Genomic DNA, 23,702 nt, shown 5'->3' on the forward strand with positions numbered 1-23,702 from the left:
CTGTGGCACCTTATAGGCTAACAGCATGAGCTGTGCTGGGCCAGAGCCACCTTGTCAGATGAAGGCCCTGTTGTGTGGGATGCTACATGTATACCTTTTACAACATATGTGCTTTTCTGGCCACAGACAAAGTTTAAATTTAATCTCAGTTCAAGCTATTTCAATTCCTGAACTTGCAAAGATCAGAAGATGAAGCGGGTAAGAAACCTGGGAGTGAGCAGGTTAATTCATTACCATCAGGACAGAGCTCAGGTGAAGAAGGGAGCAGCTAGTTTTTGTTGGGACTCACACCACAGTGTGCTTGGTGTGAACCAACTGGTATTTGGAGCAGGAACCCTTTTGAATGTGAACCCCGGTGAGTGATGGTGTCTGTCTTCCTGCCCGCCCTGGTGTCATCTTGACGAATTCTGGCTGGGATTGTTTAAAAGGAAAAAAGTTTGGGAGTTTTGACTGGGAAATGCCTTACTCACTGAGAAGGTCTCCGAGGTGCAGGATGGACTTTGACATTTTGACCAAAAAGACCCACCCACCCACAGCCAGGACTATTGTTACAACACTTACCTGCCAGGCAGAAAAGCCAGTTTCTAGATCCCCTTAGTGCAGAATAGGACACACCTGAGATCTGGTGTTTCCACATTGTACGAAGTGCCTGAACCACTGGGTCCTTGTCTGTTCTGTAATGTCTGTCTGGCCTGCCCTCGAGAAAGTAATCTTAGTTTTGTTCCAGGGGAGAAGCTTTTTGAAATCTCAAGACATTTTACGGGCTCATAAAATAAGTTTCCCATCCATCTCTCCCCGCCGCTGCCACCTTTGCGATGGAGATGCAGAGTGGGTATCTGTACTGGTGTGTTTCACAGTGTCTATGATACAGGGTATCAGGTGCTGTTTGGAAAGGGAACAGAACTCTGTGATCCCAAGTAAGTATGAGCTGGGGTTAGGAGAGAGATGTCTTCCCCTCATCAGCTGAGAATTTCAGTATATTTTACCGGAAAGAGAGCAAGAGAGAAGAGAGGACTCTTATTTCCTTCCTAGGATCTCTTTATGGTTTTCGATATACCTAGTGCCGATGGGGCAGACTGAAAGCCATGATTTGAAGAAGTGGGTCTGTCCCACGAAAGCTCACCATCTAATAAACTATTTGGTTGGTCTTTAAAGTGCTACGGGACTGCTTTTTTGTTTTGATAGTGTATAGGCTAGCACAGCTTTTTCTCTGTTACAAGGCCCCTAAAGGGAATTTCAAGAACACCTACATATTAAAGTCCTGGGGAATCAGGCCCCTAACCTGCTATGGCACTTTTGGAAATCTCACTAGGCACCAATTTGCATCTTTAGGAATATATAAAAAAAGTCTTCAGAGAATCCAAGCCTTAAATCTGGAATGCAGCAACCAGAAGGAATTCAAGGGAAATAATTAAGGCTTGCCAGGTAGCAGGAATATACTGAGAAAGAGGTTCTGTGCAGCTGGAAGGGATTTTGACGGGGCATATAACAGTGTGAACACAGCTGGAGATGGGCTTATCTTTGGAAGTGGAACAAGAGTAACAGTGGAGCCCAGTAAGTACAGGACCTCTGAAGAGAATAAGAATTAAAGTGATGGAGGGACCATGATGTATACAGAGAAAAGGCAGGTGAGGTCGCTCCTTTGATTGGACTTCAGGTCTTGGGAGTTAATGCCAGATCTGAAGTGAGGCTCTGAAAGCTCGAAATCTTCCCTCTCTTGCCAAGAGGGGTTGATCCAGTAAGAGATATTGCCTCTCACTTCGTCTCCAGAACATCCAGGCGCAGGGACAGCAACAATGACTTTATACACCTAAACTGGTAGGGATGCAATGGAGGAACTCGTCAGTGCTTTGTTTTGCAGTGAGCTCCTTGGACAGGTCAGTCATGGGTTTTTCAGGGTTTCAAGCTCCCTCTGAAGTCCATTTAGATGCAATAGTTAATTGAAAGTCCAAGTTGTCCTTTGTCTCCAAGCTCCAGAAATTCTTATTATACCTATGAGATCATGCTGTGCCTGTAGAGCAGCGAATAAATTGACTTGTTCTTTGGGCTAAATCCACAATTAAAGGACACTGGCTAGATTAGTAAAGAGGTGATGGGAGAAGTGGGGCTGGGGTTTCTGTCATACAGCCAATCACTGTGTGAATTATGGAGGAGCTGGCGGCAAAGTCTTATTTGGGGATGGAACCAGACTAGAAGTGAAACCAGGTAAGATGATCAATATTCTGGGAGTGGATTAATGAGAACCTGGAGTAGTGTTGAAGTAGCTTAAGTGAGAGTTTCATCTTGTCTACATGGGTTCTCTCAGGAAGGTTAATCCACATTCACTTTCAAATTCCTGAAGTCCTGACCCCAGCCAGAAGGAAGGTGCATACATCAGTAAAGGGATCAGAGAGACAGGAGGAGAGATGTTTCTGTCACAGCATCAGCCACTGTGTGAACTATGGAGGTGCTGGGGCCAAACTCACTTTTGGGGCTGGAACCAGATTACGTGTGAACCCAAGTAAGTGTGACATTAAATGCGGCAGCGTGGTCCGATGGCTAGGAAAGCAGAGACCAGTTCTAGATACTCAGGGTCTGTTTGTTCCTTTCCCTACTCCTAGGCACAGAATTTCACCTGTTTCCTACCCCACCCTTCTGGTTTCAGGTTGTAATGTCTGTGGGGCAAGGACTGTCCCTCATCAGGGGTTTTGTGTAGCTTCCCACAGTGCGGTGAGGTCCTGACCTACAGCTGCTGTGCCTAGGTCCTTACAGCAATGGGAGTGCAAACAACACAGCCCAGATTTGGATGGAAATTCTAGGTGTTATGAGAGGGCTAATAGAGAGGCAAGATTATGCCAATATCTGATAGGTAGGAAGAGTAGCTGTTTAACTTACTCCAGAAGGGTCCAGCAAAGGGCAACCAAAATGATGAGGGGGCTGGGAAAACATGACCTGTGAGGAAAGGCTGAGGGATTTGGGCTTATTTAGCTTGAAGAAAAGAAGGGTGAGTGGGGATTTGATTAGCAGCCTTCAACTTCCTGAAGGGGGTCTCTAAAGAGGATGGAGAGAGGCTGTTCTCAGCAGTGACAGATGGCAGAACAAGGAGCAACGGTATGAAGTTACAGGAGGAGAAGTGACAGATATTAGGAAAGACTTTCACCAGGAGGGCGGTGAAGTACTGGAATGTGTTACTGAGAGAGGTGGTTGAAACTCCATCCTTAGGAGGTTTTTAAGTCCTGGCTTGACAAGTCCTTCCTGGCTGGGATGATTTAGTTGGGGTTGATCCTGCTTTGGGCGGGGAGCTGGACTAGATGACCTCCCGAGGTCCCTTCCAGCCCTCAGATTCTATAAGGGGGTTCACAGAATGGGGCCCTAACAGGATCACAGGGAAATGGTTGATGAGTCACAATAAATGTTGTTGCTTATGCTCCAAAACATCTGTTAGTCTATAAAGGTGCCACAGGACTTCTTGTCGTTCGCACAGATACAGGCTAACACGGCTCCCTCTCTGATAAGTGTTGTGTTTTAACCAAGAAGTTAAACCATGAGAGGGAGGCAGAGTGGAACAGGCATGTATGAGATGGATAACGGGAAGTTTTGTTGTAGCACTAGCCACTGCGTGAACAGTGATGGCTTCAAAGTCACCTGTGGGAATGGGAAGAGGCTTTTTATTAAGTCAAGTGAGACAAGTGCAGTTTATTCCTCTTAATTATTTGGAGGAGTGGCTGGTTTTACGTTGGAAGAGAGGGGCACTTTGGAACAAGAATGTACTGATAAAGTTCAGGGTTTGTTAGAGTGAATGCATCCGTGAGGGGAACTGGAACTGCATCTCTGTCTGTCTGTCACACTAACTTGAGATGGAACCAAATGGAAGACTAGCTAGATTCATCCCACTGAGATCCCTTGTTAAACATTATAATCCACAGAGGGGACAAGGCTTCTAACACTAGGTTGACCAAAAAACCAGCAGCCCTGCAACACCCAAAAGACTGACAATTTTATTTATGGGGTAAGGAGCTTTCGTGAGTAAGACCCATCTCATCAGATCTGGAGTGAAATGGAAACCAGGGTTTCTATAGCTGGAGGAGATGGGAAGGAGAAAGAAGAATGGGAAAAAGGAGGGGAAATTGCCTGTGTCATGCATGAGAGAATTGAGATCTGATAAGCTTCAAGTTAAATGAGTCAAACTGCAAATTCATTCCAACTCTGTCTCCCTTTGTAATTTAGTGGTAAAATCCTTTTGGATCAGGATGGCCACCTTTAAGATCCATTTCTGTGTGTCCTGGAGAGGTTAAAGTGTTCTCCCTACAGGTGTGTGTGTGTTCCTGATGTCAGATTCACCCTTTGGTGCAGGGACTGGCCAGGCTGTCCAGTGTCCATGGCAGAGGGGCGTTGCGGGCCCCTGATGGTGTGGCAGATGTGGTTAGGTCCAGTGATGTTTCATTAGGATAGATACGTGACCAGAGCTGGCAAGGGGGTTTCTTGTAGGGGTTCTGATCAAAAAAATCCAATAGTCTCATGGTGTCTGGTCCCCGTTGAATAATGCCACCTCCTTTGCACTACCGTGTTACAGCCCAGGAGGTCTCTCTAGCTTCATAACCCTCAAAAGCCACGTGACAGCACAGATGCCATTTTGTAGGGCTCTGTACCACAGTGCAAATACGGGAATGCAGGGGAAGTGGATATTTGGAAGTGGGACCCAACTTCTAGTCATCCCGGGTAAGCTGGCTTCCCTTCTCCACGAGCTTTAATCTAATCTCCATAGGATGGAACACAAGATACCACAATGATGGGCATGACCTAGGAACCATGCAGGAGGGTTCTTGACTACATGCAAGACCTGGCCATAAATCCTTTCGGCAAGGAGTTTTCCCAATGAGCCTAGGGGAATTAGGTGCCTGGCTCCCATTACACAAGCCAACACCTTTAAAAAACTCCTCTAAGTTCTTTGGAATATAGTCAAGCCATAGGCTCACTGTGCTTCAGCTCCTCACCTATAAAACGGGGACAATTATCCCTGCTGTGTCTTGTACATAGGCCATAAGCTGTTCAGACAAAGGGTGCAGTGGCTTGGGTGTCTAGGTAGTGACCAGAGTAACAGGGCCTCAGTTGTGGTTGGTGTCCTTGTGCCCCTATCATATATGTAATATCCCATAGATCTGCCCTACAGTAACCAGGGATTGTTGAGGCACCTAAGGGAGTTGGGTGCCCAATTCCTGTTGAATTTGAGTGGGATTCTGACACCTAAGGTTGTTAGGTGCCAAACGTGAAGGGGAGACGGTCACATTTATGACTAGGCTAATGTGCCAGTTGGATTTCAGCTTTAAAATCTAACAATCTACATTTGCCAGTCTGATAATTACCATGGCCAGTCTTAGTATGTCAGAGGGTGCCTTTGGGGGGAGGGGAAAAAACCCACTCTGGAATCACTCTAAAATTGTCTTAAATCATATGGAGAGCTTTGTAAAAACACAAGGTATTTGGGAACCTACATCCAGTTTAAAATGACATACATCACCCTAGAAGCTCACCACTTAGCTTTCCTCTGGGATTTGAAGTTCTTCCCTTTGTTGGGATTCGGTTTATTACTGCTGCTACATCACGTGAAGAGAAGAGTCAAAAATCCTTGTAGCTCTATTGTCTAGCTGATGGGTCTAATCCATTGTGTAGTGACCAGGGCTAATGACTAGAAACTGAGGAATGAGTTCTGGGAGCTTAGGCCTGGTTTTGATACCCTGTGCTACACAGTGTGAACTATGGAACAGGAGAAAACTTCATCTTTGGCAATGGAACAAAATTATCAGTCGAACCCAGTGAGTACGTGACCCATCGCAAACTAAATCAAGTCAAGGGTTGAAAGTTGATTGAATTATGAGAAAAGAAAAAAGTGAATTGTGATTGCAGAGATGTATCTGAATGTTGAAAAATGCTACTGAAACATCTCTCCAGTGGTAGGGAAAAAAAAAAAAAAAAATCAGATGTTTTATCCACAGACATTTAACCAACACTAGAGTGGGACTTTCATTGGACTCTAGGGAAGTCGCGAGTGCCAATGGGAGCTGGATGAAGAATGGCCTCAGTGTGTTAGTTATTTATGCCCCCCCATTACCTCACTCTTAGCTAGGTGAAAAGAAAATAATGTTGTGGCATTCTTGAGTGCTACACCAATATTGTGGTGATGGACTGAGAATTTTATGCACATTACTGATGTGCAAGTGTCAGACATATTATACACATTTATCTGACACCAGAGACAAACACTGCAAGAGGCTAGACAGACCTAGGTACTCTGATTGGAAGGATGGATGGGGGATTTTGGTAGAAAGAAAAGAATGAATACAGGACAGGAAAATAAGCAGATCCCTCTTGAGCTGCCATTGCTGTGGTTATACTGAGAGAAGGACCCTACAGAGAACTGGAAAATCTAAAGGTCTTCTCTACTCTCCACTTCAGGGAGGACGTGCTAGCACCTTTATTGTTATAAGTCCCTGAGCACCATCTCGTCCCTCACTGTTAGTCTGAGGAGGGAAGGCTCTACTCCCCACAATAGATTACCCAGGGTTACTGTGTCAGCACCACTGAAGTCAATGGCCACAACATGCATGGACATAAGAGCCAGGCTTCACGCCCCCCAGCTGTAGCAATCCAATCCCCCTGGCCTCCGACACAACCTCCAGCTCTTTTTTCAGTCTATGGCCCAGGGGTCTGGGCTCCCACAGCTATTTCAGTGCCCTCTATTGCTGTCCCATGGGCCTTGGCATAGACCTGCTCTTTTGTAGAGGTCTGTATCACAGTGCTGATGCTGGGGCAGGGAGGAAACTCTTATTTGGAAGTGGGACTAAACTTTTAGTTACCCCAGGTAAGCCAAACTTCTGTGGCAGTGACTTTAATTCCACTGGACGCATTCCTGGTTTTCCATTGACTAGTGAAAACTGATTCATAGATGGTTGAGTGAAGGGAGAGTCATTCTGACCTAATGCAAAATGTATGGTCATTTGTAGAGGCCATACTTGTTTTGCTTCCTGTCCTGCTCTGAGGACAGAGGTCAGGGGCTAAGTCAGAGGAGATGGTGGTAGATGCCAGATGGGGGTTTCTGTCACACCATCAACCACAGTGTGAATTATGGGGGAGCAGGGACTCGGCTCCTCTTTGGGGGTGGAACGTGGCTGCGAGTGAAGCCAAGTAAGTAGAGATGAGAACATGAGTGTCCGATAAGCTGTGGTTCTTCATGCTCGTCATTGTCCAAGCTGGGTGTAAGTAGAGTTGAGGGAGCCCAGAAGGTCAGGGAGTTTGATGTGGGACTAGAACCAAGCAGGCCAAGCTTCAATTGCCCTACTTATCCTTTCAGGGCAAGTCACTAGAGATGGAATTTGCCAGAGAGCCTAAGATTTGGGTGCTTGGGTCAACTTAAAATTCAAATTCAATAGCAGTTACATGTCCAAATCCCAGCTACAATAGGACACTAATAACTCCCTGTGCCATGCCTGCCACACACACACTTTGCCAGCTTCAGAGGAGATTTTGAAAGACACTTAGGGGATTTAGACACCCAATTCCTATTAAAGTTTCATGGGAGCCTGATGTCTGACTATGAGCTTGGATTCTGGCTGTGCCTAGGAGCAGCCCCAGCTCAACGGGAAATAAATACTTCTACCTACTGGCGTAACATTTGCTGCCAGTCCAGATCTTTGAAAGTCTGCTTGGGAAATAGCTATTCACAGCCAAATGTACCCCTCTATCATCTAATCTGACTTGGCTAATGCTGGCCCAAGCATTTCATCCATTTTTACCACATACCACTTGCAGTCACCAGTGTTTGGCCAACGCATACATTCCAGAAAGTCATCTGGAGCCATCAAGAAACAGAAAACCCACATGGTCCTTGGTAGTTTTTCCCAGTGCATAGGAGGCTGGGTGAATAGACACGCCAGGTCAGACCTTGTTCATTCGTTATTTTTAATTCCTGCACGTCTCCTATTATTCCCTTGACTGGCGTTTCCAAAGCTGCCTACGGGTGTGAGCTATTCACCTCCCTTCCACTGGAATGGAAGCCTGAATAGAATGAAGTGGCTATTGAACTTTAATTCGGCAGACATGAAGTCTGTTCACAACTCTCCCAGTAACTTGTTGCTTTGCCACCCTCTGCCTCAGCTTCCCCAGTTGTAAAATACAGCTAAAGGCACCGACCTCCTTTCAAGAGCATTCTCAGATCTCGTAATAGAAGCAAGAATTGTTAAGTTTCTTCAGCCCCTTTGAAACGCCCAGCCCCTTCTAATGCATCTTACTGATTTCATGAGTTGTAAGTTACAGAACAAGGTCTATCAGAAGTGTGACATGTAAGAGAGAGAAAGAAAATTGGTTTCAAGATGAGTAATGACTTCTGAGCAAGCCCAGGCCTGTTTGATAGCCCCACTCTGCTGCAGTGCCTATGGCAAAAAACTCAATTATCAGTTGACCCTTGTAAGCATAAAGCCTCCGAGTAGATAAAGCCAGTCTGGGAGTTAGTGGTGGAAAATAGGCCACACATGAAAAATGATGTGCCAGTTAATGGAGGGGGAACCCTATCTATTTTACCTGATAATTATTAATGCAGGCACAGTGCTGGGGTTTGTCAGTTTGCAGCACTGACTACAAACAGATGGAAAAAAATGTCATTAATACACATCACTCACAGCTATTGGTCAACCTGCTGCCACCCATATAATGTGAATAATTAGGGTTTGTCTGGAAGCCTGTATTTTCTTTTCTTTTTAGTGCAGGTTGAACCTCTAAGTCAGAGCTCTCGTCTAGCAACAGCCATGGTCTGGAATGATTTGAGTTAGCTTATCATAGGCTTGGACAAGTTTCCCTGTGGTCCCATAAAGTTTGTTTCCAGTCATTAGTCCTGGCTCTGTGTTCAGGGCTGTTATTTAGCTATAATTTACCCCTACATGTCTTTTACGAACCCAATAGTAACAGATGTGGCCGTGTTAGTCTGTACTCCAACAAAACAAAGCAGTAGCAATGTAGCACTTTAAAGACTAAAAACTATTTATTCAGTGATGAGCTTTTGTGGGACAGACCCATCTGTCTTTGAAGTGCTGCATTTCTGCTGCTTTGTTTAAGAGCCCAGTTTGCAGCGGAAGTGTGGGTAACGCTGCCAGCCAATATTGGCCTCCTGTGGTACAGGAAATTCTTGGGTTCAGCACCCATCAGGTCCCAAGGGTGCCAGATGAGAGGTTCAACCTGTAAGTGATACAGACAGGGAGAGGGAAAGGAAGTGATGGGGTCCAGAATAAAGAGGCACACAGTGATAGATGGGGAGCTAAAATGTGAGGAAGAAAGAAGGAGAAATACTTTGTGCTGATGATCCTTGCGTGTGTTTTTAAAAGCTCTGCTTGTGAAAAGTGCCCTAAGGGTCAGAGGCAAGATCTGTTGTGGGGGTCAGTTTCTGCTGGAGAGAGAAAAGTTGGAGGGCCACATAAAAGCTCTTCTTCAGGTGTCTAAAAAGTTCGTGTCTCCCACCAACAGCAGCCAGCCCAATATAAGATGGTACGTCACCCACCTCAGCTCCCTAACGACCGGGGAGCACCATGGCAACAGCAGCATTGCGTTTAAAGACTAGGCACGGTCATTGGAAGAGCACAGATTTGCGTCAGGTGAAGATCTGGCCCATGCGGAATAAGTGCTGAGAGTTGGATTGTTCTCACATCAGGGAGAGACCCAGCAGGGCACCTGCCCATATACCCCTCTACTGGGGAAAGGGAAAAGGGGCCCATATGCATTTGGGGGAGGCAGTGTCAGAATTTGCAGGAGGGAGGTCAGAGGTGGGTGTGAACAACTCGGCACAGGTTCACGTTGGGCCAGAAACCACTGTGTGAACATCAACAGCTACGTGCTCAGATTTGGAAGAGGGACGAGACTGCTTGTCAAACCAAGTAAGGCACCGCCATTGTAGTCATTTGAACTGTGGCTAGGGCAGCTGGATCCCCAGGAAGTTTAAAATAGGAGAATGCTTCCAGCATATGAACTCATGGCTGGTTTGAAGAAAGTTATTATTCCTTCCCATAACACAAGAGCAAAGTGAAATTAATAGGCAGAAGGTTTAACACAAATCAAACGAAGTATTTCTTCATGCCACACAGTCAGTGTGTAGGACTCCTTGCCAGACCAGGACTTTAGCAGGGTTTGAGAAGAGCTAGGTAAGTTTGTGGAGGTTAGGTCCATCAATGGCTATGAGCCAGGATGGGTAGGAATGGGGTCCCCAGTCTGTTCATAAAATGCTGGGACTGGAAGGGACCTTGAGAGGCCATTGAGTCCAGCCCCCTGCCCTCATGGCAGGACCAAGCACTGTCTCGACCCTCCCTGTTTGTAAGAGGCTGGAAATGGATGAGGGGATGGATTGCTTTGATGGTTACCTGATCTGTTCATTCCCTCAGGGGCACCCGGCATTGGCCGCTGCCAGAAGGCAGGGCTCTGGGCTGGATGGACCTTTGGTTTGACCTAGTACGGCTGTTCTTATGGTATTGCAATAGTCAAGTATCCCAGACATGTAGGTCATTGTCTACTTGACATCCAGTCACCCCAACATCCAATGGGCATTGTCAGAGCAATGCCAGTTAAATAGGTAACTGACACAAGTATTACACAAACCAAGGGGTTGTGTTATTTGAATCTCCTAGCAAACGCTTTCTGGGTACGGTATTGCCCTAGTTTGTCTCCTACACCAATGGCTTCGCCCACACACCATTTTGTAGGGCCTTGTGTCAGGGTGTGGCCACTGGGGGCTACAAACTCACCTTTGGAGCAGGGACCCAACTTCTGGTATCACCAGGTATGCTTATGAACTCAAGGGTTTTTTTAAAAACTGGTTTGCCAGCTTCAGGCATAGAAAGCTAGACAGACATGTAAAGCCATTTACTCTGTAGCTGTACATTAGCACGCATTGGCTCTTATGTGACTCCAGAGCTTTGCTGATTTACAGGAACCAGAAAAATGCCTGTGTGAGGTTCATCAGTGTGTTTGGGTAACTCAGTGATAATCAGAGGTGGGCAGAATTTAAAGGGTTCCCCCCCCCCGCCATGAAGTTTCAAATGAAAAATTGGGTTTTTCCTTATTAACACAAAAAAACACACAGCTACAGAGGTAAAACATTTCAGTTTTCACCCAACTTTTTTTGATTTTCAAGTTCTTTGGGTTTTCTAGAGAAAAAAAACTTTTGAAAAATCCCAGTCAGCATCTAAGTTCCTTAGGGTCAGATTTTTCCAAAAGCACCTAGACACTTAATGTTTGATTTCAAAGGGTGTTAGGTGCCTTGGTGTCTAAATACCTTGAAGTCTGTCTCATGCCACTTCTGGCAATAGGATTTCAGCTCCTAAATAGCTTATGGACTTCTGGAAATTTTACCCAGAGTCTTTTAAAATGGCCCTACACTCCCTAGCGTTAGAGTCAGGATTGAAAGTGACTTAGTAAGTCATCCAGCCAAACTCCAGTGGCTGGGCAAATATTGGATTCTTAACAAGGAGATTTCTACAGAGAGCAAGAGCAAGACCATACTTCAGTCCTCTTATTAGGCACCTGGTGTAATGGGATTTCTCACTCTACAGGAAGCTGTCAGACAGTTCAGCCGCTTTCACATTTTGTAGAGGTGGGCAGCAGAGTGAGAAGTCAGGGCTATGGAACTCTTGGAATTGGGACCAAATCTTGTTACCCCAAGTAAGTGGACCACGCTGTGTTGCTTAATCAAGATACCATCTGGCCCTTTTCCACCTCCCTTAGCCACTGAGGAGCTGTACTTGGCATGAGAGAATGAGTGTCCAAATCCCCTAGGCAGCTTTAAAGGAGTCAGAGACAGGTGGGAATGGAGTCAAGATTCCCTGAGCCCCATCCCAACCATAAGACCATCCAATACAATAGAAAGTGGAGAGTACTGACCAGCCAAGACCAGTGGGGGGTGCCTAGATGCAACTTTTCCAGCTTTAATTCCCGGGAGGTTGTGAAATCCAAGAGATGTTGGAAGCTCAACTGGGAACAGACTTGTGGACTGTGCCCAAAGTCAGACATGTTCCTTAATAGCTTAAGTGCAAGCAGGATATTAGGTAAGGTCAGCACCATGGAAGGAGGTTCTTTCAAAGGCTTCCTGAGTTGTGCGAGTTATGGAAGAGATAAGCTCAGGCTTGGAAAGGGGACCAAACTGACAGTCAACCCAAGTGAGTATGACAAGGATCCATGGGAAAAGACCTTCAGGGAAAGAGGCAAATAGTTCTCTTTGAAATTCAGTGGAAGTTGGCTGCCTAACTTTGAAAATATCAACCACACTGCAGAGGATACATGATGGAAATGAACTTTCCTGGTATTTTGTGATAGGTGGTCATGGCAAAACTACAGATCTAGGTGAGAATCAAAGGACATATATAGGCAGCATTGATTATCTGTGAACTTTAAGACACTCTTCAAAAAAACAGGACTTTGTCAATTTCCAAATGGAATTCAGAAATTTTCAGAGTCTCATTATGAAAAAAGTGGGACCCATCAAATGGGCATATTAAGGTTAGTTATAAACATGTGCAAGGTTCATGTTCATTGACAGGTTTTATGAGCATGTCAAGGCTGCACTTATTATGCACAGTGAATGATTATAACTCCTCAGTAGTGGGTGGTAAGCTAGTTACTGACTTGGTTTCAAGAACAGTTGACTCAGGACATCAGTCATTTCTTTAACTTTCATACATAGAGGCCAGGTGGTGGGGGCGGATTTGATAGCAGCCTTCAGATACCTGAAGGGGGATTCCAAAGAGGACGGAAAGAGGATGTTTTCAGGGGTGATGGAAGGCAGAATGAGAGCAATGGTCTCAAATTGTTCTGCGGGAGATCTAGGTTGGATATTAGAACATTTTCACCAGGAGGCTGGTGAAGCACTGGAACGTGTTACCGAGAGAGGTGGAGGAATCTCCATCCCTAGAGGTCTTTAAATCCCAGCTTGATAAAGCCCTGACAAGGGATGACTTAGTTGAGGTGGGTCCTGCTTTCAACCCCTAAGAATGATTCTATAACTACTTGACTTCAGCATCTGTACCCCATTCCTTGCTATAGTGCTGCAGAGAAATGGTGGGTTGTATTTAGCTGAAAGCCACTAACAATGTTTTTGTGGACATATGATGCAGGGACCTCACTTAGTAGGTGTGAGCTTGGAATATGTCTGTTTCTACAGGCACAATCACCAATGCAAAGCTCTTCTGTAAACCAGCAGACACGTGCCTGTGTCTTGGCATGTACCCACTGACCTGCCAAGGTTTCATAACACTCACTTCATGTGAGTCAGAGAATAAAGAATTCCTGGGTGAACTCAGCCAAGCCTCTTATCCCTTAGCCATTGCTGGCCTGTGCTACATGCCCCTTTCCCCAGCAGTCTGTTCTGCTTCATTCTGTCCTGTGGGATTTCCCACAAACCCTCCACTTCGCATCCAAGATGAGCGGGAGCTGAAAGAGCCCCTCCCATTTTGTAGGGGCCAGTGACAGTGTGAGTGATGAGGGTCTAGGAAAACTCTTATTTGGAACGGGGGCCACAGTTCTAGTGACTCTGGGTAAGTTGATAATTCCACACCCCCCGCCCCCCGGTCACTGTTCCAAAAAGGTAGAGAATCTTATTGCAGCTGTGTAAGCCCATAGTGCACCTATGTCTTGACCAGCGCATGCAGCTGTGGTCGCCTCATCTCAGAAGAGGTATTTGCATTGGAAAAGGTTCAGAAAAAACAGCAACACAAATGCTTGGGGGTTTGGAGCGGGGGCCTTATGAGGGGAGGTTTAGGCAGCTGGGACTTTTCAGCTTAGAAAACAGGAGACTATGTGGCAGAGGTCTATAAAGTCATGACTGGTGTGGAGAAGGAACAAGGAAGAGTTATTTCCTTCTGCCCAGAACATAAGAACCAGGGGTCACCAAATGATGTTAACGAGCAGCAGGTTTAAAACAAAAGGAACTTTTCCCTTCAGGTAGCGCACAGACTGGGAACTCCTGGCCAGAGGCGGCTGTGAATGCCCAGGCTAGACCAGGGCTCAAAGCACTAGATAAATTCATGGTGGTTGGGCCCATCAATGGCTGTTAGCCAGGCCGGGTAGGAAGGGTGACCCAGGCCTCGGTATGTCAGGGGTTGGAAACAGGTGACAGGAGAGGGATCACCTGAGGATTCCTTGTTCTGTTCGCTCCCTCTGGGGCACCCAGCATTGGCCACTGCCGGCCAACAGGACACTGGGCTGGATGGACCTTTGATCTGACCCAGTGTGGCCATTCTTATGCTCTGTGCTAGAGGGTGGGATGGCTCAGTGGTTTGAGCATTGGCCTGCTAAACTCAGGGTGGTGAGTTCAGCCCTTGAGGGGGCCATTTACAGATCTGGGGTAAACAGATTTAAGAGAATGGTGCTCTGTCCTGCTGAGTGGATGGGGCACTGGACTCCAAGACCTCCTGAGACCCCTTCCAGCTCTGAGGTGGATTTCCAAAAGACGATGGTGTCCCAGAACAGTTCCTGTGGCTCACCCGTGGAGAGGGGTGTACCAGTAATGGTCCAGACTGGGGTGGGAACACTGGGGGCAGGGAGTGGTCTTTGGGCCTGGACCAGAACTTTGTGTGGCCAGGTAAGTTTCCTAATTAGAATAGTCATTAAGCCAGAGGTTTGTAACATCACCTGGTTTCTAGCCAGTGATTTTACTGTGAGTGGCCAAACATCAGCCACAAATGTTGATGACTTTTCTCTGTTGACCTAAAACTTTCAGTTTAGGTATATTTACAACTTTTTTTTTTGCACTTCATTAAGTGGAGCTGTTTGGCACAGCCTGGAAATTACATTTTGCAGAGCGGCCCAGGAAGTGGGTTTCTCCTCCCCCACCCTCTGCTTTAAAAAACAGGTGTCAGCAAGTTTTTAAACATCCTGTAAATATTTGTCAGAAGCTTTTGATTTCCAGCAACAAACAAAAGTGGCTTCGTTCTGTGCCAGTCAGTACAGTTCTTTGAACTTGATTGCCACAGCAAACAACCCCCCTCAAAAAGGCCAGAATCCATTTTCTGGTCTTCAACAGAGGGACCAAAGCTTACGCACAAAGTTCTGGTGACAAATATTTTCGTCTCACTGACAAGCAATTGCAAACTAAGACGTAGTTCGATTATTTTCCCCAAAGAGGGCTGAGCTGCCATTGGGAGTCTCTGGCCTGCGTTGAGAGATCGGACTATGATGCAGTGTTAATTTACAGCTGGGGATCTCAGAAGGCCCCAAAGACCAGGCTTACATGACAGACATGGGCTGGCCGAGCTCTGTTGGTTGGGGGCGTGAAAAGCCACCCTCCTTGTGCTGGCTGAAGTCATTCGTTTAGATGCAGTTACACCAGCAAAGGTGCTTTTACGGATGCCACTCATCCCTCAGGGCCGAGCAGGGAAAGAGTTGGACTATGCTAGTTGCAGACACGCCTTTGCGGCTATACCTGCATCTACCCTAGTTGTCCTTTGCCTTCACCTAAGGGACTTAGGAACCCAGATCCCAACTCTGTGAGCATCAAGGGGGGGGTTGTAATGCCTGGAAAAAATCTCAACCTGGGCAAGCAGTTAGTTTCCCTCCACCCCCCAACCATCTGGAATCCAGCATAATTTTCGTTATGGGTGTGGCCAAGTTTCCTACAGTCCCATAGAGTTTGTTTACAGCTGCCAGTCTGGTCTGTGTGTGGTTGTATAGCTGTAATTTACCCCTCCATGTCTGCCAAGAGCCCAGGCAGCAGTGGAGGGGTTGGCAATGCTGCTAGAAAATAGTAACTTCCCCATGGTCCAGCAAGTCCTCACTCAGGTCCCGAGGGCGCCGGATTAGAGAGGTTCAGCCTGTAGTTACAATTCAGTCCCACGTCATGGGGCAGTCATCCCTGTAAGCCAAGGGCAGGAGCGGCCACCCAGGTGAGATGCCAAATAGTGCCCAAGGTCACCCACATGAGTTTCCATTGGTGGCGTACAGCCACACATGCCTTCATGTGGGGAGTTTATTCCACCCTTGGATGGGAAGAAAGTAGAGGGAACCCTGGTCATGGGACCAGCTGGCTCAGGCAGCTGGGGAACAGAAGGGGGCATTTTAGGTGGCCAGGGGAATAGGTGTCTTGGACAGGGTGGGCAGAGGGAATCCTTGGGGCAGGAGCACCCACCTGCATAGAACAAGTTCGGTCTGAGGTCACAACCGACTAGGCGAGGCTCTGGGACAGCTCAAGGATGGAATGGCCCCAGACTTCCCCCAGTGTCTGGGCAAGGCCCTGGGGGAAGTGGAGGAACATTGGCAGGAGGTTTCATATGGTTTAGACCAGCTCTGTCCATGCCGCACCCACACTGCAGCTCAAGGACCTCGACACCAGCAGACACCAGCAGCGACAAGCTCGTTTAGGCAGAGAGCAACAGGAAAACGTGGGCGAAGGGGCTGGGGTGACAACAGGGCTTCTCCCCCAATGCGGCTTGCGAAAGCCTCCTCGCGAGGCGAGAGCTCTGTGGGCGGCGACAGGAAATCAGCCTCTGGAGCTAGAGCGAAGCCATGGCTCACGCTGCGACCGCCAGAGAAACCAAGCCAGGCTGCAGAGCCGGCTGTTCTATGCGCAGCGAGCCGTTTGCAGAAGCGTTGCACGGGCAGGAGGGGGTGTTCTCACGCCCTGTCACCACACCCAGCTCTGCAGAGGCCAGTGCCAGTGCCGGGGGTCGGTCAGTCAGTCAAGTAATGATTCATTAGAACACAATGGAGGAGTTTGGCCATCTCCAGCGATTGCTCGTTACCTAGCCAGTCTCTCCTCTGACAGCTACCCATTCATTCTCACTCCTCCAAGCTCAGCCAGCCTCTGTCCCCCGCATTTATCCATCCATCATTTCCACTGCAGTCTCTCCCCCTCTGTTGACCTCTCGAGGTCCCTTCCAGCTCTAGTGTTTAAGTCCAGTCCCTGCCCTCACAGCGCCATCCAGACCATCCTCCTTAGATATTTACCCAACCCCTTCATAAGTCTCTCCAGTGACAGCCACCCTAGGTAATTTATTCCCGTGCTTCCCCACCCTGACAGCATGGAAATCCTGTTCCCACCCTGTCCCCCTCCTGCACCGAGTGTCCAACCTACCCTTCTTTGCTGCCATTTCAGCCTGTAACACCTACCCTCGTGTCTCAAGTCAATGGGAACTCAGGGGCAGGGGGGGCACATCCATAAACAGAGCTCAGACCCCAGACCTCTGCATCCCACCCAGACACATTCAGTACAGAATGGGGAGAAACCAGTGACATTTCCAGGGATCCCAAGACAAGTGGCTGAAGGCTGCGGCCTTTGGGGAAAGAGCAGCCAGACAGAGCGCGTAGCTCTGAGCGGTCGTGTCTATGGGGTAACTGAGCGGGCGATTGCCCAGGTGTTCAAAGGGAATGTTTCAGGCAGCTCTTGAGGTCTGCCTAACGCAGCAGGCCGGACTAGATGAGCCGCTCTGGTCTTTCCAGCCTGGGATTTGTTCTGCCTCTGCTGGAGGAAACAGCTGTTTGCTCCCGGAGAAGGCTGGGAGGACTATGCCTTTTGTCCAGTCTAGTCTAGAGCTAGAGCTGTGGTGACTGAGCCCTTGTCTACCTGCTTTTTCCTCATCCAGATCTCCCAGATTCTGAGCCTTCTATCTACCCACTGAACGCAGAGGCGGAGGATACGAAGTGGTCAGCTTGCCTCATCACCGACTTCTCGCCTGGAAGTCTCTTGGTGGGGGACTCAAGCCCGCCTCAAGAGGACGTCAATGCCTCCATTGTGGAGGTGAAAAGTGAGGGGAAATGTGAGGCAAGCTATGGGACGGTGCTTTGGAAGCAACAGGAGGAGCTGACCTGCTTCGTCAAACATAACGACAGAGACTTCAGCAGCACCACCAGACTTGAGGAAGGTAAATGTGCGGCTGGGGAGGCGGCTCCCAGCTTGCAAGCTGGACTCAGGCCCCAGGCTGGTGGTGACCAACACCACAACCCATTCATTTTGGTGAGGGGAGAGATGGAGCAGTAGGTGGTGGGATGGGGGGGGCGTTTTGTGAAGCTTTCTGAGAGGTGTCTAACCGAGTCAGCCACCCAACCGTAGCTGGGTATCAACAGGGCCTATCCCATCCCTGACAAGTTTAGTTTTAGATCTCACCTGCCCCAGACTCTCAAAAGTCCCCTCAAGGCTGGGCTCACAGCCCTGGGTTTCCAAGGCCCATGTGCCAACCACTGAGCCATCCTGCCCTCAAATCTAAAAACAGCCCTTTTGTATTTGTTTCTGATCAGCAGGGCCATCAGCCACCGTGGGCCCTGGGAGAAGGCAGGAGGGGGCCTAACAGCCCCACTGCCCAGCAGCAAACACACAATGGCTGTTTATAAGCATTGTGGGGGCAACCCCAAGCTTGGCAGAGCGGTAAAGAGCCCAACAGCCAGGACACCCAGGCCCATGCAAATAAAACCTGCTTCCAGCCAGCCAAAGGCAGGGTTCCACAGCTCCACCCCCAGAACAAGGCAGAAAGGGGCTGTGGGGTCCCAACAGACAAGCAGCAAATCAGCAGGGAAAAAATACCAGATCTCAGTCACTCACCTAAACTTCTCCTTCTGTGGCCACCAGCAGCAGAGCAGCTCCCAGCTGGACAGGGGTCCCCCAGCAAGTCACTGCAGCACAGGGAGTGGAGGTCTCCAAGCAGGGGGACTCAGCCTCCAGGCTTGTAGCCCACCCCTTCCAGGGTCACAGCACTGCAAACTCTCTGCCAGAGAGCAACACTTCCAGCCTCTCCTGCAGCCAGGCCCTTCCCCAGCTCCAGCAGGGCTACCTTCCACCATCTTACAATCATTTATCTCTGCCCTTTCCGCAGCTGGGCCCTCTTAAGTGCCTCTCCCTGACGCCCCAGGGAGCTCTCAGCTGGGGCTTGTCCTCTCATCAGGGCAGACCTGGGGAACTCCCAAGCGGGGCTGGTCCTCTCATCAGGGCAGACCTGGCCTCAGGCAGTGTTTAGCTGTCAGCTGAGTGCTTGGGAGAGACCCAGGTGCTGCCCAGTGGATTAGCGAAGCCCCCAGAGCCAGCAGCCTGTCCTTCTGTGGGCAGTGCCCATCAGCACATGCTGGGGTGCACATACTAAAATTTATCCCACACATGGATGGAAAGAATTGGAGGTGCAGTGGGCTCAGCCCCTGCAGCTGCTGGAGTACACGTCCCTGTCACAGAGGCGTAAGCAGGGACTCCTGAGTGGGACTGGGTGTGGGGGGTGGATTTTACTGCTGTACACGGCCTGGGGGAGCCTGGCACCGTGTCCCTATTTCACAGGGTGCGGTGAGCCCCAGGCAGCAGGCAAGTCCCCTGCAGCGAGCGTGGGAGCTACAGAAGGTGGCAGCGGCTTGCTTAGGGTGGGGCAGTGCTGCCCCAGGGAGAACACACGGGGCCCTGGCGGGGGGGCGCTTTTCACCTAGCGGAGTTAAAACTCAAGCACCCGGGGCTGGAAGACAGGAGGCACAGCCTCCCAGCACTGATCAACGGTAGGGTGAAATCTGCAGGGACCAAGAGATTCTCCTCCTCGTACTGGCAGCCCAAGCCTGATTACGCGCTTTAAGACAAGCCACTGGGAGTGCCTGGCTCAAATTTGCTGGCCAGCCTGCAAAAGAATCCGCGGAAGAGTCTGAACCTTGTTGCGGGTTTGAGCAGCCCTGAGGCCAAGGGAGCCCTGTTCTCAGCTGGCCCCACAGCACGGCCATGGCACACATGCCACACGGACAGGGACATGGGCGAGGGCGTGAATTAGAAACGTGCATGGATGATTTCTGTGACTAGCTGACGGGTGGTTTTTATTTCCAGAGGACTCCTGCATGGTGATGGAGCTGGACGAGGCCTTTGAGACAGGTAAGGGCGCCGCGTCCGGCACAAAGCTAGCACTGATCAGAGGAAGCCGTCCCTTGACCTGCGGAACTCTCTGCTGCATGAAATGGTGAGCATTGCTTTCCTGTTGCCTTGCAGACGAGAAGCTGAACCTCCTCTCCTTCACCATGCTGGGCCTGAGAATCGTTTTCGTGAAAGCTGTGGGCGTTAACCTGCTACTGACCTTCCGTGCGTGGAAGAGATAAGGTGACCGGCAGCTCTTCCGGTTGCCTAAGCCAGCCAGACCTGCCTCCATCCTACCTTCTCTCTCCATCCTTCCCTGGGCAGAGACCCTCCGCCAGCCATCTTCCCTTCCACCGCCTCTTTCTCACCTGTCCAGTCTGTGTCCACCCATGGGAACTCTCCCCCTGTCATCTGTTTTGCCTGGCTTCATAGGCTCCTAATATCTACCTACCTTTATTCCCATCACTGGCCATCTAGCTGTTATCGTCTCTGCTTCCTTCATGGTTGTACAGTCCACCCAACTCTCCATCCTTCTAAGAACCATCCTCTCGGTCCTTCCTTCCTGCCCAGTATCTGTCTGTCCCCATACAGATCCAGCCATCCTCCCATATTTCCTTCCCATCCTAGCTATCTACCCAACTGTCCGTCATTCTAAGAACCATCTCCTCTGTCCCTCCTTCTTTCCCACCATTGTTTATCAATCTCCATCCTTTTCACCAGCCACCCACCCATCTCCCCTTCTCATTCTCTATCCCTTATCATACACAGCTAGCGATCCCTAGAGCGGGGGAGTGTGTAACCCATGCTTCTGCTGGGGGTGGTTCACCGTCCCTTCTAGTGGCCCTGGGACCTCTCAGGGTATGTCTCATGCCGCACGAGGAAGTAAGCTATTCTGGATGAGATCTTCTGGAAAAGCTTATTTCAAAATGCTGCTGCTACACACAAAATGCATTTCAAAATAGCGCTCAGCTACTTCGACACACAGCATCCACACACCAGACAGCCTATTTCGAAATAGGGCTATCGGACGCACTGTGGCTTATTTCGAAATGGGCTCTGCTCCCTGTCTACACAGCCCCTAGCTCCAAATAGCTATTTCGAAATAGAGGCTATTCCTTGTGGTTCGCCTATTTCGAACTGATTTCCAGAGAGCGGTTGTGTCGAGAAGGCGCTCGCAAAGTTGTTTTGAAACAGCAGCGGTTATTTCGAAATAACTTTGCTGGGTGGACACACCTTCACAGCCTTAACCCCCAGCCAGCTGGCTCTTAGCTCATGAGCTAGAGGCTGGTGCCCCAGCTATGGGGGTCCCAGGTTTGACTCTGCCCCAGATGACCAGGGTCTCCTGATGTTATACAACCCTCCCCCAGCCATCCAACCCCATAAACAGCGGTTAATGAATCAGATCTGCTGTCCAGATCATATGGCTCTCGGTCAGTGTTCCCCGTAAGCTGTGTCCTTGTGCGGCAGCTCAGGAGCAAGGCAGATGCCAACCAGCTGATTAGCAGCATGCCCCTAGCTAGGGTTTTTTTTTTTTCCTCAGTGCACATAAACATTTATTCCACCCAGGGATGGAAAAGATTAGAAGGAACATGACAGTCCATCTGTCTTTTCTTTCCAGTGTCTGTCCGCCTGGCTCACTGCCCCCCTCCCGCTGTATTTTCCCAACCCTGCTTCTCTATTCAGCACGGTGCAATCCATGTTTATGAGTTAAGAGTGTGCCCTTGTAGCCAAGGTGGCTAATGGTGTATTGGGGTGCATTAGGAGAAGCATTTCCAGCAGATCTACAGAAGTTATTATTCCCCTCTGCTTGGCACTGGTGAGGCCCCCTCTGGAGTATTGCCTCCAGTACAGAAAGGGTGTGGATGCATTGGAAGGGGTCCAGCGGAGGGCAATGAAAATGATGAGGGGGCTGGAGCAGAGGACCTATGAGGAGAGGCTGGGGGATTTGGGCTTATTTGGTTTGCAGGAGAGAAGACTGAGGTGTGATTTAATAGGAGCCTTCAACCTTCTGAAGTGGGGCTCTAAAGAGGATGGAGAGAGGCTGTTCTCAGTAGCGATGGATGGCAGAACAAGGAGCAGTGGTCTCAAGATACAGATGAGGGAGGTGTAGGTTGGATATTATGAAAAGCTATTCCGCCAGGAGGGAGGTGAAGCACTGGATTGAGTTGCCTAGAGAGGTGGTGGAATCTCCATCCCTAGAGGTGTTTAAGTCCCGGCTGACAAAGCCCTGGCGGGGATGATTTAGTTGGGGTTAATCCTGCTTTGGGCAGGGGACTGGATTCGATGGCCTCCTGAGGTCTCTTCCAGCCCTGGGATTCTGTGATCCTGGCTGGGCCTCTCCAGACCAGACTGTACCATCCACTGACACTCTCGCCCAATTGTCTCCTTACAGGAGTGGAAGGAAAGAGGACAGATGCAATCTGGAGCAACGAGAATTCCTCAGAGACCTGGTGTCTTCCCTTCACCTTCCTAGGCCAATGGAAACAGGACATGAGCAACCCTCCTCCCACCTCTTTACATAGACCTGATGTGCCACAATCGAATGTGCTTTTCATTTAGCAACTGTGTAAGGCTCTCAGCTACTGACGCTGGGTTCTTCCCTGGCCTCTCTCCTGTCCACTTGCCACCAACTGACCGATTTATCCTCACAAGCTCCCAGGTTAAGCTATTAACTAGAGCCGGTCAGCACGAGTGCGGTAAAACATTTTGATGGCAAATTTCATTTTCAATTTTTTGAGCAGAAAATCCCCATTTTCCTTGAAAAGCCCTCCAAATTTTCACCAGAAACTTTCAAATGTTTGGCTGAAAACCTGAGTATTTTTCAAGTTTCCTGTGGGTTTTTTTAACTGGGTTTGGTCACCACATTTTTCCATTTTTAGGCAGCAAGTTTTCAGTTGCAGAAAAACTTTTTTGTCTCTTACAAATTCTTGCAGTGCCAATTTCAAACCCAGTGATTTTTTGTGCTGTCGTTACAGACCGACGGCTATGCACATTTCTGGGGAGATATAACAACCAGAAACTCAGGCTAGGTTTTCTTGCCATAAAGGCTATGAATTTTTGCCAGCTCAGTGTTGAGAACAACCTGTTATTTTTCAAATCTGCATTTATGCTGTTGTTTTTGCTCTGTTAACCCGACTTTCAAAACATACCTTGTTATTTGAAACATTTTGATGTTGTGCATGAGATATGCAGCGGTATCTTATTTGCTCCTGTTTACGCTTTGGGAAAGATTCGTATCGTTATTTGCATTTCCTGCCGAGCTTCGTTGTGCTGTGCTGATGAAATGATAATGTACCGATTGCCTTTTCGGACTGCCCTGGGCTGCTATTAAAGAGCTTCGCTGAGCATGAGATCTCTGCTTGTTTTGTGGGTCTAGCTCTGGGGGGTTTATTCAGGCCACTAGCTGGAGGAATACAATTCCACCTAATGGACAACGAGCTTGGGTGAGAAGACCAATTCTTCTCTCCCAAGCACGCAGGGTGGGTCATCAATGGGAATAGTACACAAGAGTTTGTCCTTGGTGCAGGCTGGGGGTCAGGGAATGGGAGGGCTTCCCTCTAGCCAGTTCCAATCTGCCCCCATGGCTGAGGAACTGGCTGGCTCAGAGGGGTGAGAAATAGGTTACGGAATTTTTTCCCCTCTAAGGGGAAGAATAGAGATACCAGCCAATGCTAATGATCTCAATTGAAAGCACAGACCAGGACTAGAACTCAGGGCTCCCAGGGCCAGTCCCAGTCAGTAAGCCAGGTTGCCTGTCCAGAGACAAGTGGCTCACCTGCTGTCCGGAATAACACGAAGGATGACACACATTCCTAGGGCTGCCCTTAGCCAACCTCTGCCCCAACCCTCCTCTGTCTCCGTTCTACCGCGGGGAGAACAGAATTTCCTCCCTGCCCTC

The 23,702-nt window shown here is 48.8% G+C and overlaps 1 protein-coding gene across 1 annotated transcript in view; it reads left to right on the forward strand.

Moving 5' to 3' along the window:
- LOC142004557 (T cell receptor alpha chain MC.7.G5-like) overlaps positions 1-23,149 on the forward strand; it is a 369,008-nt gene extending 345,859 nt beyond the window's left edge. Inside the window, exons 4-8 of the mRNA XM_074982200.1 lie at positions 4,653-4,698; positions 17,583-17,861; positions 19,781-19,825; positions 19,940-20,047; positions 22,197-23,149. Of these exons, the coding sequence (XP_074838301.1) occupies positions 4,653-4,698; positions 17,583-17,861; positions 19,781-19,825; positions 19,940-20,046 (477 nt within the window). The 3' untranslated portion in view covers position 20,047; positions 22,197-23,149. The remainder of the gene's footprint in view (positions 1-4,652; positions 4,699-17,582; positions 17,862-19,780; positions 19,826-19,939; positions 20,048-22,196) is intronic.
- Positions 23,150-23,702: the final 553 nt, after the last annotated feature.

Source organism: Carettochelys insculpta, chromosome 32 (assembly GCF_033958435.1).
Source record: "Carettochelys insculpta isolate YL-2023 chromosome 32, ASM3395843v1, whole genome shotgun sequence".
Classification (NCBI taxonomy): domain Eukaryota; kingdom Metazoa; phylum Chordata; order Testudines; family Carettochelyidae; genus Carettochelys; species Carettochelys insculpta.